This window comes from Sciurus vulgaris, assembly GCF_902686455.1.
Source record: "Sciurus vulgaris genome assembly, chromosome: 11".
Classification (NCBI taxonomy): Eukaryota; Metazoa; Chordata; class Mammalia; order Rodentia; family Sciuridae; genus Sciurus; species Sciurus vulgaris.
Window position 1 is genome coordinate 7,823,614 of NC_136472.1, and position 14,886 is coordinate 7,838,499.

The window sequence follows — 14,886 nt, forward strand, 5'->3', positions numbered from 1 at the left end:
CCTTTTTCCCGCTTTACGTTCCTTTCTTGGAGCTCCCATAATACATTTCAGTTTTCCACCGTTCGTTTGGGGGATGTTTTGTTCGGTTGATTTGAACCAAGGGTGCTTTTGGTCCTGGGAATTGAACAGAGGGGCGGCACTTTTTATTGTGAGATAAGGTCTCGCTGAATTGATGAGGTAGTTCTCGGAACTTGCAGTCCTCCTGCCTCGGCCTCCCGAGTTGCAAGGATTACAAGTGCGCGCCACCACCCTGCCTGACCCACCATTCGTTTTAAAATCTTTCTTGTGCTCTTTCTCCCTATCTCCATCTCAAAAACCATAATCAGGGACTTGATCTTTTTCTGTCTCACAATATCTGGTATCCAAAAGGCACCTAATAAATTCTTACTGGGGGGAATACATGTTTTTCTTGAAGAAAAAATAATTATATATGTATGTTTATATATGGATATGTACATATATAACATATAATTTCATATATATTTGTTCAAAAATAAACTCCGGACTTTAGTAGATGACCCTTTGCCTTCCACAGGTGATCCTTGCATGCCCAACTTCCACCTCTCCCTGTCAACATTTTCTCTCCCAAACTCTGCCACTAGCTCTGCCCTCTCCATGACAGCAGGTTTGAGTTTGTGTGTGCAAAGTAAAGGATAGGGAAAACGCAAAATGGTCTCATTTTCCCCAGACCTTATCCTGAAGGTGGGCCCAGTCACTGACCTAACTCCATGTTGCCCCTCTCTAACTTTTTGACTTTTTTCCTTCCGAGTTCTCCTGAGTCGCTCTCTCCTGAACTTACTTTGGATTCCAGGAACAACAGGTGTGACCAATAAACATCTTTATCACGAGGGACTGAAACTACTCACAAGCAAGCTCTCAGACAGGTCACCCCATGATGAGATCCCTGTCCAACCAGGAGCAATTACCGGGGACAGAACTGAGACTGCCCCTCTAAGCAAGAGCTGTCATCTCATGATATGAACTGAATTGTCCCCTTCGTCCCCTTATAACTTTGCAGAGCCAGTCCTGAGATAATGATCAACCAGACCAAGTTTTTCTGCTTTGCCTACTATGCAAATCCCCCAGCTGTGCAACCCCCTACGCTTGCCTTTGTTTCCCTTTTCTAAAACCTCAAAAATCCTGTTAGCCCCCACTAAAACATCTTAGTTCTCTAGACCTTCTGTCCTTCCTACTGTTGCCACACTTCACTGCAGTTAATATCTTTTGTTGGCATTTTGGTATGGGTGGCTGAATCTAGTCTAGAATCCCAGAGCCCTAAAATTCTGGTAATATAGCTCCATTTCACCAGCTGTCCCTGAAAGAGAAATAGCTGGAAGCAAGGGAGAGAAAATGAAGCAACAGATGCAGGGAAGGCAAGGTTTGAGAGACAGAGGAAAGGACTGAGCTAGGAAAGGTTGGCCCCTGTCTTATCCCTGACCGGGAAATTCTCTTCATCCCTACCCAAACCTTGACCCTTCCCTCTTGCCTCACCATAACTTGCCTAGGCTCCTGCTGCCACTCCCAAAGGGGAAGACAAAGCCAGAAAGGACAGAAGAACAGTGATGGCCTTCCCTTCAGTTTGTCAGTTCATTGAGGTGGAACATTCCTTGCCCAAAGGAAGGCTCTTTCTGCTTCCTGTAACCAGAGCACACAGGGAAGGTCATCTGAGGCTGGAGGCCCCAGGAATGGGAATGGGGGGTGTCTCTAAGGCAGAATATCTAAGAGCTGATGGATGAGAAATTAAAGTAGCTAGAGCAGAAAGGGACCCACCAAGTGGGGCCTCATTTTATCACAATAGTACTGGCATGCAGACAGGATGGCAGAACTCCCCAAAATTGTGCAGAGGACAAGATTGAGGGACAGAAAGAAACTGACATGTCCAAGGGCCAAATCGGGGCAATGAGTCCCCATTCCCTTCTCTTCCTTAACAGGCATTCTTACATGACACCTACCTATTGCCTGAGCGGGTTGGAAGTGGGTAACCAAACCCTTCTGGTTCCAGCTTTAGGTGGCTGCCCCTGCTCTAGGGTCCCTGCCCAGAACATAAAGTAAAGCAAAGGTTTATGCCAGTCACAGAACCAAAAAGAAGACCCTTGGGGTCTGGTATGGCTGTGGGAGGTGCTACTGCCCAGGTTGCACAAGTAGGAGCAAAAAACCAAAGTCCCCAAGGAGCTTTCACATGTAAAGCAGATCCAAGGACAGCTCCTCATTTTAGAACCGGAAGCAAAAGGACTCAAGGAGTTGCCTCTTAATTCTGGGACATAATAGAAGAACCAGGATTAAACTGGGGCTCTTGGATTCCTACTGATGCTGCCTGGGCACGGGCCCCAGTCTGAATAAAACCATGGTCAGGAGTGAGGGGGTCTTGAGTCTTGGCTGCCTCAGTTGGTTGGAAGGCAGGCTGGAAGGGAAGAGGAGAGGGCACAGGGACCAGATAGGAATGGAGTTTTCTCTACTAGAGGTGGAAAGAAGAGGGAGAAGGTAGGAAGGGAGCCGGTGGGTGCCTGTGAGTATACCTGCTCCCTAATTCACAATGGATAAAAGTTCCACCAGCCCAAGGATGACCAGTGGTGCCCAGGAAAGCCAGAGTATACAGACACCTTCTGAGCCTCAGTTTCCCCTTCTGGAGAGTGAGAAAAGGAAGCTGAACATGTCGGTGTCCAGCTCTGCATGGTTGTCAGTGAAAGATGCCCGCATTCAAAGATGCCAGCCAGAGTGTGTGTGCTCCGTCTGGCACCCAGCCAGCCAGGAGTCCCCCTCCCCTCCCCGCTCCTTCTCTTCTCCCCTTCCCCTGGCCCGCCAGGCCCTCCCCTGCCCCGCCTCCGGTGTGAGATGGGGGGCGGTGGCGGGCAGAGCCGAGAAGAGCCGAGCGGCAGACTCCGCCACCTGATCCCATCCAGTTGCAACGAGGCGAGCTACCGGCACTCTGAGCTCAGGGCCCCCAGCGCCCTGGGATCGTGCAGATTTTGGGACAAGGGGCTGGTGCGAACAGAGCCATCCCCAGTCGGAGACCCGGCCAACCCACACGGCGTGAGTACTGCAGTGGCCGACCTGGGGTTGGGGGCGACAGCGGAGTGGACCACACTGGATGGGGAGAAAGGGGAGGCGGAGTGTCCTGGGGGCCTAGTACCCGGGAAGCCTATGGAGGAGCTGCTTTACCCTCGCTCTACCCGGTGCAAGGACCGGGTGGGAAGGCAAATCTGGCCTTTTCATACGGTGACCAGATCTCGTTGTCCTGGTCTCTGGGAGAGGTTGGGATGAAATTGAGGGAATGGGAGTGGGGTGGGGGTGGGGAGTGATGGAGAAAGGAGGATGAAGGGAATTCAGAGGCAGGGATGCAGCGGGGGTGGATGACAGGGAGAGGGGGCTGGGGGGACCTGGTGCAGGCTGGAGGGGAAGAGGAAAAGGAGGGAGGGGAAAAGATACTCTATCTCCTGGGCCACTAATGTGCTACCCCTCTGCTGCCTTTTCCCCTTCCTCTCTGGGGCCCCGGGTCACTTTCCCTCCCGACTGGGCTGTGCCAGTTCCCCAAGCCAGGATGGAGTTGTTTCCAGGTCTTTGGGAGGTCAGATCCAAACGGTCCAGTTCAGAGCACCCCTTCCTCTCAGTGTGTCAGTATCAACTCTGGAGCTTGGAGGGGACAGAGCAGAAAGGGCTCATTTGGGAGTGGGTGGGCATCTAGGCCAGTTTTCAAAGCTCTGGCAGGCTATACCATCTCTTCTTCGGTTCTCTGGAGGAAAGAAAGCAATTTGCAAAACTGGGCAGCAGCCTGAAGTAGACTGTTCTGACTAAAATTAGCACTGATATTCTGATGAGGTTGGCACCCTGACCTGCCTGGGATGGTGGAGGGAATCTCTCCCCCTGAAGAAGACACCCAGGAGACTGGGGAGTCATCTGAAGCATCTGTGAGCAGAAGCCAAGGCCGCTCACCCACTGCTCTAAAGCCTGGTCCAGCAGCACCACCACCCACCTGCACCCACCACCCTCAAGACCAGAAGGAAAGACAACCCAGGTGGCCCCTCCTGGCTCTCACTGCCCCGAACCCATCTCCAAAAGAGGCATCTTGCAGTGATTGGCAGAGCAAAGGCAGGCCTCCTCCAGTGTCCAAGTGGACACTCTCTCCGGACATGGAATGTTTTGCCTGGCCAAGTGCCCACCCAGATACAGGGTTCCTGCTTTCAAATACCTGAAGGTCTGTCACCGAGAAAAATGTGCCATGCACTCTGGGAGGGCAGCACAAATCACAGCACAGGAGGGGGAGGGGCGAGCTGAGGAACATACTGGTGCCAGGGTGATCCCACTGTCCCAGGAAGAACTCTGGAACTGCAGGGTGGGGGTGGGTGCTCAGGAACAGATCAGGCTGTATCTGGAGGTGAAGAGCTGTCATTGACAGAAGCCAAACAGACCCTGGCACCCATCACTGGGGGCTGGTGTCCAGGGAATTCCTGCACTGACGATGTCCCATCCCCAGGAAGGCCTCAATCCGGGGTCTGGCTGGTTTTCCAGAGCTTAGATGGAGGGAGTGTGGAAAGGCACAGGGGTGGAGTGGAAGGGGCACCAGACACCCCTGTCGTTCTTTCTGTGTGGCCAGGGAAAGGCCTGCTATAGTTCCCTATAGATTTGACCTCCTTGGCAGGCACAGATTCCCTTGAAAAATAAGAATGGTTTCAGTGAGTTTAGCAAAGGTAGAAATAGACTTACCCCCTCCCTTTTACTCCTTCGGAAACTCCCATTTGGTCACCAAGTCCTCCTAGCAGGGATATAACATCGAGAAGAAGGTGTGCACCTGAGATGGCCAAGAGCTCTGGCTTCCTCCTCCAGGCTGCCCGACCCAGCTGCACCAGCCCTCCTCTGCCCCAGCAATCCCTAAAAAGTTAAAGAAGGCCTTGGGTTGCCCTCTGTGGCTAGACCTTTCACCCCCTGGGCTCCAGGCAGATTAGTCTGTCTGCAGGCTGGTGGAAGAAAGCAAGTGTTGGGGCCTAGAGAGGAGAGGAAGCATAACCAGGACATCTTTTCACCCAAACAGGTTTAAATGTAATCCGGGATTAATGGGGGCCAGGGAGGGAAAAAAGAGAGATTGGAAGACAAGCCCAGAGACCTGGAGGTCAGTGATGATCAAAAGGGTTTTCTCATTACCTCACCCCTCCTGGGACCCAGGTGTCCTAGATCCACACACATGCACATGCCCATAACGCTTCAGGCTGCCCCTCCCCTTTACAAAGGGGTGTGTGTGAGGGTTGAAGCTGAACCTGAACCCGGACACAGGCCTGTGGGGTGAGACAGAGACCCACCCTAGCCTGGGGACAGGCATGACTGCTGAAGCTGACTTTCCACCTGGGCTGCCAAGAGCTGTGCTGCCCTTGAGCCAAAGCATTTGTGCGGGGAAAGTAGACTGGGCAGAAATCAGGTCCTTTTACTGCCTCTCACTCCTGTGGCTCACCTGGGATGAAGGCTCACCTCCTGCTGAAAATTATCAGCAGAGGGACAAGGAGGAGCCACTTCTGAGCTCCCCATCCCCCTACCCATTCCCAGGCTGCCACCCTATTGCCTTTGCTGGGCACCTCCACTGCAGACAGCTGATAGGGCCACCTGGGTTTCAGGTGTCTGGGGATGGAATCCAGATAGGGTTCCAGGATTCAAGTCCCACTTTCCCTTGTCAGGAGCCCAGCCAGGAGGGCTTAGAAGTGTACAGAAATGCCAGAACCAGAGCAGGGATGGAAAAATCAGTTTTTATGGAAAGAGCACACAATTGCGTTGAAGGACATGGACTTTGAAGCCAGAAAGAGTAGGTTAGAGTCCAAGTTCTGCTGTTACCAGCTATGTGACCACACACAAGTGACATCACCTCTCAGAGCCTCACTTTCCTCATCCATAAAGCTTAATACGTATGTTAGCACAGTTGTGAGAATTAAATGAGCATATGTAACGGATAGAGCAGAGAGTAAGCCTGCAGTACTGACTGAGGCTCGAGGAGGAGGAGGTAAGTGGCTTGGTCTTTGGGGAGGCCAGGCCCATCCCTCAGCTGAAGCAATCAAGCTAGGAGTCCTGGAGGAAGGCAGAACTTGAGCTGAGACTTCTGGGTTCTGAGCCACATGCTGTAGAGACAGAAACAAATGGCCATGAGACAAAGAAAAGTTAGGGACAGGTGGAGAGGGAGAGACAAGGGCTAAGGAGTGCCTATAGTCTGAAGGGCTGGCCACACACCAGAGCCTGTAATTCCACCCAAGACCAAGTCACCTGCCACAGTGAGGGAGCTGGTCTTGTTAACGGGAGGCAGGAACTTGATCTGCCCTGGCTGCCTGCTCACCCCACTCACTGGAGCTCTCTTTTGCAGCAGTCCTGCTAGGGCCTGGAGCCCATCTCCTCTGCGCATTGCAAACCTGTCTGCCTCCTTCTCCTGCCAGGCTTCTTGGGAACACTGGCCCTGCTACCAGAGCCCCATGAGCCCCCATGAGTGCCAGTGAAGGGAGTCCCGGATAGCAAGGCCCTAGCTGGTCCAGGGCTGAGGACTCCAACATGCCACCCATCCTGCAGCGCCTGCAGCAGGCCACCAAGACGATGAGCCGCAGGAAAATCCTGCTGCTGGTGCTGGGGTGCAGCACTGTAAGTCTTCTCATCCACCAGGGGGCGCAGCTTAGCTGGTAAGTGGGCGGGGCCTCGTGAGAGGCAGGGCCCCAAGGGTGTGGGGAAGGGGGTGCTGGTCAGTGATGCCAGCTATGCTGAGTCAGGATTGCAAGTTCAAGGCTAGCCTTGGCAACCCAGCAAGACCCTGTCTGAAAATAAAAATAAAATAACTGGGCCTCCGCTTCCCATTCTTCTACCTGCCCAAAGAGTCCTGTTAATCTTTGCTCCTTTCTTCTACTCTGGAAGTGCTTTCCATATATGTCCTCTATAGCCACAAAGGCAGGGACTGGAGTTCCCTGAAAGGATTGAGTTACTTGTTCAAAGTCAGAGTCAGAGTTAGCTACAATATGAATTCAGCCCAAACCCTTCCCACAGCATGGTAGCTGAGTGCTGCCCCAGTGAACAGCACATAACTTCTCGTTACTTCTCTTGTTCTGGGTAAAGCTACTCACTTCTCTGAGCCCTAGTTTCCTCACCTATAAAATGGGAATGATGATATGTGCAACCCTAGTCACCCTGATACAAGGTACCATGTAGTGACTGATGGGAACCCTGTCTCTGCTCCTGACTTACTGTGAACTCAACAAGTCCCTGTACCTCTCCAGACCTCAATTTCCCATTTTCTACATGGCCTGCCCCTAAGAGTAGCATAAGCAGTGTGAACCAAATGATTTGCTGTTCTTATGTGTGTGGAGCCAGTACCCTGAGCCCAAAGCAGCCACAGATAGGAAATCTCAATGGTGTTCTCTAAGCTGCTTCACACTGCCCTCATTACATGATCTTAGAATGGCAGAGGAGAAACAGGTGAGTGAATCAAAACCTGCAGCAACCTTATAGGTCACCAGTCATCCCAAACACCCTTGTTTCAGGAAGGAGGAACAGAAATAAATACATCATGAAGGGCTGGAGTATCGTATGTTTTGTAGACTGTTATATCTCCTGAGCATAGAAGAGCACCTGGCATATAGTAGATGCTCGAAAAATTTGCTGAATGTACAATTGAGGCTCCAGAGATCTTAACAGAACCCTGTGGGCTGGGGAGATAGCTCAGTTGGTAAAATGCTTGCCTTGCAAGCACAGGGCCCTGGGTTCCATCCCCAGCATGGCAAAAAAAAAACCTGTAACAAATGGATTGCTACAAAGCCTTAGTGTCTCCCACCTGAAAGGTGAGGAACCAGTTAAAGAGTAAAATGAGCAAGACAGCAAGAGGATTTAGATTTAGTGACTGAGTTGTCTTCTGGTCTTCAGTTTCTACATCTATAAGGGGGATTCCTCAGGATCTCAAGGGCCCTTTGTCCCTTCCATTTGCTGCTTCTGCATAAACAAATACCTTAAAACTTGGCAGATGAAAACATCATTTATTCTCTCAGTTTCTGTGGGTCAGGAGTCCAGGTGTAGCTTACTGGGTACCTCTGAGGGTTCAGGTCTTCCATGAGTGTTCAATCAGGGAGTTTGCCAGGGCTGCTCCTCATCTGAAGGCTTGACTGGAAGAGATCCCCTTCCCACGCTCATTCACGTGGTTTGGCAGGCTTCAATTCTTTGGGCAGTCTGATGAACTGAGGGCCTCAGTTTCTTGGACTGTTGCCACATGTACTTCCCTGTAAGGCTGCACACAATGTGGTAGCTTGCTACCCCCAAAATGAGTTATCCTAGAGAGAGTGGGAGGGGGAATATAATCCACCAAGATAGAAGCCATAGCCTTTTTCTGATATAACCTGAAGTGACATCCGATAATCTCTGCCCTGTTCTATTCCTTATGTGCGTGAATGAGTCCGGTCACCTTAAGAGGAGGAGAGTACACTAGGGTGTCGCTATCAGGACCAGCTGGGATCATGGGGCCGATCTTAGAGGCAGCCCTCCCCTCTACTGTTCCAGGGAACTGTTCCGCACGTGCTGGCCAGCCCAGACTGGGGCCCCTTGGTGGCACATCCATCAACCTCAGGGAGAGGCTGGGGGCAAGCTGTGACCCCTCAACTCTCCTCTCACACATTCTCGGACCCTGCAGGTACCCCAAGCTATTCCCTCTGAGCTGCCCGCCCCTGCGGGAGTCGCCGCCGCGCCCCAAGCATATGACGGTGGCCTTCCTGAAGACGCACAAAACGGCGGGCACCACGGTCCAGAACATCCTGTTCCGCTTCGCAGAGCGCCACAACCTGACCGTGGCCCTGCCACACCCGAGCTGCGAGCACCAGTTCTGCTACCCACGCAACTTCTCGGCGCACTTCGTGCATCCGGCCACGCGGCCGCCGCACGTGCTGGCCAGCCACCTGCGCTTCGACCGCGCGGAGCTGGAGCGGCTCATGCCGCCGGGCACCGTCTACGTCACCATCCTGCGCGAGCCGGCCGCCATGTTCGAGTCGCTCTTCAGCTACTACAACCAGTACTGCCCGGCCTTCCGGCGCGTGCCCAACGCGTCGCTCGAGGCCTTCCTGCGCGCGCCCGAGGCCTACTACCGCGCGGGCGAGCACTTCGCCATGTTCGCGCATAACACGCTGGCCTACGACCTGGGCGGCGACAACGAGCGCAGCCCGCGTGACGACGCCGCCTACCTGGCGGGCCTCATCCGCCAGGTGGAGGAGGTCTTCTCACTGGTCATGATCGCGGAGTACTTCGATGAGTCACTTGTGCTGCTGCGGCGCCTGCTGGCCTGGGACCTGGACGACGTGCTCTATGCCAAGCTCAACGCACGCGCTGCCAGCTCGCGCTTGGCTGCCATCCCTGCAGCACTGGCGCGGGCTGCCCGCGCCTGGAACGCGCTCGACGCAGGTCTCTACGACTACTTCAATGCCACCTTCTGGCGCCGCGTGGCGCACGCAGGCCGCGCATGCGTGGAGCGCGAGGCGCGTGAGCTGCGCCAGGCCAGACAGCGCCTGCTGCGCCGTTGCTTCGGTGATGACCCGGTGCTGCGACCGGCTGCCCAGATCCGCACCAAGCAGCTGCAGCCGTGGCAGCCCAGCCGCAAGGTGGACATCATGGGCTACGACCTGCCCGGCGGCGGTGCCGGCCCAGCCACTGAGGCCTGCCTCAAGCTGGCCATGCCGGAGGTGCAGTACTCGAACTACCTGCTGCGCAAGCAGAAGCGCCGTGGTGGTGCACGGGCCCGGCCTGAACCCGTCCTGGACAATCCCCCACCACGGCCCATCCGAGCACTACCCCGTGGTCCCCAGGGCTCCTGAGCTGTGAGCTGTCTCCCAGAGCCCGCATCCTGCCCCATCAGGGCCCTTTCTTTCCCAGGAGTTTGAGCCCCACGCTGAATTTAGGGGTGCATCTCCCCACCTGAGCCCATCTTCCTATCTGAGCCGGCCTCCCTGGCGTGGGCTGAGCCCGATCGAGCCCAGGGCCACCCTCTTCTTCCCAACTGGTTGGTGACTTTAACAAGAGGTGTAAGTTCCGTCCCAAAGCACTCGCCCTGCCTTTTTTTCTGGGGGCTGAGCCCCCCACCACCTGTCTTTTCCTAGTGGATGAGTGCAAGCCCCAGAGTGGGGCTGAGCCCCTGGCAAAGGCTGTGCTGTTTCTCAGTGTGGTTGGGCTCTGGCTCTTCCCAGGGCTGCAGAGGCCCCTGTGCTGTCTGTCTTCCAGGCTCTACCCTCCCCACAAACCTAAGCTGCTCCCAGACTCCCAGAACCAAGAGTTCCTGGGTTGGGCTTTTGTTCGTTTGATTTTTCTTTTTCCTTTTTTTTTTTTTTTTTTTTTTTTAATAAAACATCTTTAAAATGTGAAGGCAGTATATCATTCATTGAAAGCCATATTCCCCATAATTGAGTACGAGACAGATGTCTAGTAGGCACTGTGACTAACCTTGAAAATGGGGACCCAGACTTAGTCAAGCTCCCAGTTGTCCCTCCCAAAGGCCCACAACTTTCCTCAAACCTTTTTTTTTAAGTTTCTTAAAAATATTTTTTAATTGTAGTTGTCGATGAATCTTTACTTATTTTTATGTGGTGCTGAGGACTGAACCCAGTGCCTCACACATGCGAGGCAAGCACTATACCACTGAGCTACATTCCCAGCCCCTCCTCAAACTTTTGATTGACTGGGCTCATCAGTACAGACCACCACCACTTCAGTGCCTCTCATGTTTCAAATCAACCCTTTCCATTTATTAGGCATCAGTTACTGAACATCACTCGTAACTTGAAGATCATGGTGAACAGGGTAGATAGGGCCTTTATCTTCCTGGAGATCACCAGAGAAAACGAAATGGGAGCAACCATGGAAGCAAAGATTAAAGACTAAGGGTTAAAGCACACAGCACTGCCTGAGGCAGAACAGAGGCTGGAAGGAGGATCATTTTCAGATAAGGAGGTGTTCACCTCCGATTTTACCTCTCCCCGTGAGTCCCTGACTCTAAGGAGGACCGTTCCTCCCTCAGTTTTCTTCAGCGCAAAAAGATATCCAGATCTGCTGGGTGCTGTGGCATATCCTGTAATGCCAGCAGCTCAGGAGACTGAGATAGGGGGATCACAAGTTCAAGGCCATCCTCAGCAATTTAGTAAGACCCTGTCTCAAAATAAAAAAATGAAGGGGCTAGGGATGTAGCCCAGTGGTAAATTGCCCTCTGGTTAAACCCCCAGTATCCCACCCCCTGACAAAAAAAAAAATATATCCAGATCCAGCACTCTTTTCTTTTTGGGTGGGGAAGGCGGTACTGGGGATTGAACTCAGGGACAGTCAACCACTGAGCCACATCCCCAGCCCTAGTTTGTATTTTATTTAGAAATAGGGTCTCACCAAGTTACTTTAGCGCTTTGCCTTTTTTTTTTTTTTTTTTGTAAACAAATGGGATACATGTTGTTTCTGTTTGTACATGGAGTAACAGCATACCATTTGCGTAATCATACATTTACATAGGGTAATGGTGTTTGATTCATTCTGTTAAGCGCTTTGCTTTTTTACCAAGGCTGGCTTTGAACTCACCATCCTCGTGCCTCAGCCTCCCAAGCCACTGGGACTAAGGGAGTGTACCATTGCACCCGGCCTGGATTTAGCACTTTCAAATGAAACTTCCCTTAAAACTAGTAGAGAATCAGAACTTCTATTAACTTTCTTCAGGGCTACCTTGACATATCTGGATAAGAAATAAAAATGGTAGCTAGCATGGTCCACTGTATGCCCACCATTGTTTAAGGGCTTTGCATGTATTGATTTGTGAGATAGACACCATTTTTTCAGGTGGAAAATGGATTTTAAGTGACATCAGGGTCACACAGCTAGAAAGTAGCCACTAGAATTTGAACCCAGACAGCGTAACTTCAGAGTCTGTGCTTGTAAGTGCTGTGCATAGTGCCATTCAAATAGTCACATGGCACAGGCTAGGCTGACTCCCAGGACCTCCTGAAAGAATGTAAAGTGAAGAACTGAGATGTTGCTATCAGCTTTTTCCCCCACACAGAAAATATAGTTGACCTGCTTGGACAATGAAGATTGCAATGGTTGGTTGACAAGCAGGCCATATGACACTGTAGCTTAGTCAATTTCTGTTGCCTCAATAAAAAACCTGAGACTGGGGAATTTATAAGGAAAGAAATTTATTGTGGCTCAGGATTCTGGATGCTGGGACCATGGCACCAGCATCTGCTTGGCTTCTACAGTGGCCTTAATGGCAGAGGACAAGTGGGTGCAGGCAGAAGAGAAAGAGACAAAACACAAGGCTGACCTCACTTTAATAACATCCTCTCACAGTAACTAAGCTAGTCCCCAAGAGCAAGAACACATACCCATGAGTGAGGCATTTATCCCTCTTAATAACCTAGTCACCTCTTAAAAGTACCCACCTCTTCTCAGCACTGTTACATTGGGTACCAAGTTTCAACATGAGTTTTGGAGAGGGTAAACCACATCCAAACCATAGCACACTTCCTGAGCTTGAAAGGAGTATTTCGTATAGCACACAACTTTTTTACCAGTAAAGCTCTGGAAAAGGCAATAATTAGAGGTGTATAAGGCCATAACTGGTTTTCTGATGCTCAGCAGAAATAAAAGATTGTCCTAGACAGGTGTCCTCTGGCCCCCAAGCACAGAAGGTGTCTACTACTATATCCCTCTTCCACCAGCCCTAGCCTCTGGTGGCATCTCTGGCAAGAACATCCTTCACCCTGCCTTGGTCTGCCTGGAAGACTCAAACGTGCCTGTGTGATCTGCTTTGATGGCACCCCGACCCTCCCAGGTGCTCAGGCAGGCAGGTCCTCCTTTACATTGCTCCACTTTTGTAGCAATCACTACTATGAACGCAGAAATATCTGCATTCAGAAACTTAATCAAAGGAGAGAACTTCTTTGTCTGATGTGGGGGCAAGGGTAGACCCCAAGGTGAACAGGGGCTCTGGGACTCCTTGGTCCAAACATCTCCAGTGTCAGCTGCAACCCAGGGAACAGGCCCAGCCCCTGGGGCCCCAATGCCCTGCAACAAAGCTCCTTCCACCAACACACATCTGGTGCCGGCCCCTCTGGGCCTACCCTGCAAGGTTCTAGAGCTTTAGAGCCAAGGTGGAATGTGGACCCTGCCTCAAGGAGCTGACGCTAAGGTCTGGAACAGTTGTAGGAACAGCCAGCTGGGAGGCAATGACTGCATGGATATGATTTTGCCTAGTAATGAAGCATCGGTGCTTAATTACTTATTAAGTTCAAATCCTGGCTCCACCACTAGTAGCTACATTCTTTGAACTCAGCATTTGAGCCTCACCCCGCCAATCTCCATGAAATAAAAGTTTCCCCCAGGGCATTCTGGGGACAGTATTTGATAAGGCACTTAGCACCGTGCCTGGCACATTGGTTGCCACCTCAGGGTTCCTCCAGTTTTAATACGTGGTAGATGTTACAGGTTGGCACATCTGTTATAAGAGTTTCCCAGCAGTTGGAAGACAGCATTTTGAGGAAGGGGTGCATTTTTCCACTTTGCCCAAAGGCATAATATGGGCCAGCAATAACTTGATTTTTGAATGGGGCCAGGGGACTTGGGTGCATACCTATACTCCCAGCAATTCAGGAATCAGAAGTAGAAGGATGACAAGTTTGAGGCTGGCCTCAGCAACTTAGCAAGGTTGTTTCAAAATAAAATAAAATGGAAGTCTGGGAATATAACTCAGTGATAAAGTACTCCTGGGTTCAATCACCAGTCTCCCTGAAAAAAAGTGTGGGGGACAACAACAGGAGGATGGAAGGACAGGAATGTCTGTCCGAGGTCAGGAGAGGCTCCCTGGAGGAAGGCCGATCCAGCTGAGCACACTGTGGCAGAAGCTGCTCCAGACAGAAGAAACAGTCTATGCAGAGGTCACGGTGTGGGAAAGACAGCACTGTGAGACAGAGATGTGGGTGCTGTAGTTTGGACCTGAAATGCCCCCCAAATCCCAAGTGCTATTTGAAGATGGTGGAAGACCTTTTAAGAGATGAGGCCTACTGAGCCATCTTCCAGTCCCTGGGGGTGTGCCATCAAAGGAGACATTGGTCCTTCCTCTCTGTATTCATGTCCCAGGTGTGAGGTCAACAGCTCTGTTCCACCACACACTCCTGTCATGACATGCTGCCTCACCACAGGCCCCAAACAATGGGACCACTCACTCAACAGCTGAAACTCCACCACTGTTGAGCCAAAATAAATGTTTCTTTTTTATAAATTGATTATTTCAGGTAGCTGTTACAGCACCTTTGTTACAGACAGTTAACTTACACACTGGGCCCTCTAAGTGACCAGTACCAGCTTATGAGAGACCTTGAATGACATGCTTGAAAGTTAAGATTAACTACTTTGGTCTTGCTATGTTGCCCAGGTTGGTCTCAAACTCCTGGCTCAAATGATCCTTCCACCTCTGCTTCTGGGTGCTGAGACTACAGGTGCATGTCACCATGCCTGGAAAGATTTCTAAGGGTCATGTCAGCCAGACAAGATTCCCAGCCCAGAGATGATGGCCCTGTTCCAGTGGAACCTGAAGGCATCATCGAGAGAATAACTGGAATGAGCTCTTGACTGATTTAATGACGTGAACCTCTCGCCGCCTCCCTGCCATCTCTGCCTATGGTTTGTTGGGATGGAACCCAGGGCCTGTAAATGCTGGCCAAGTACTCTACCACTGAGCTGCATCCCCAGCCTTTTTTATTTTATTTTGAGACAGGATCTCACTAAATTGCCCAGGTTGGCCTTGAACTTGCAATCCTCCCACCTCAGGCTTCCAAGTGGGATCACAGGCAGGCGCCACTGCACCCGGCCTCAGCAGTTTTCTTTAGTCAGGAAATAATCTATACCTATAGAATTGGGTAGTGGACATTT

At 51.5% G+C, this 14,886-nt stretch overlaps 1 protein-coding gene across 4 annotated transcripts; it reads left to right on the plus strand.

The window, feature by feature from the left end:
* The first annotated feature begins 2,831 nt into the window (after window positions 1-2,831).
* GAL3ST3 (galactose-3-O-sulfotransferase 3) lies at window positions 2,832-10,312 on the plus strand. Of its 4 annotated transcripts, none has more exons than XM_079103319.1 (3): window positions 2,832-3,030; window positions 6,338-6,603; window positions 8,630-10,312. In XM_079103319.1, the coding sequence occupies exon 3, from the start codon at window positions 8,694-8,696 to the stop codon at window positions 9,798-9,800; it is 1,107 nt and encodes a 368-aa protein (XP_078959445.1). In that variant the 5' UTR covers window positions 2,832-3,030; window positions 6,338-6,603; window positions 8,630-8,693; the 3' UTR covers window positions 9,801-10,312. The 4 variants fall into 4 exon arrangements, with proteins under 4 accessions (XP_078959445.1, XP_078959443.1, XP_078959442.1 ...); XM_079103317.1 differs by having other exon boundaries at window positions 2,833-3,030; window positions 6,335-6,641; XM_079103316.1 differs by having other exon boundaries at window positions 2,834-3,030; window positions 6,338-6,641.
* Window positions 10,313-14,886: the final 4,574 nt, after the last annotated feature.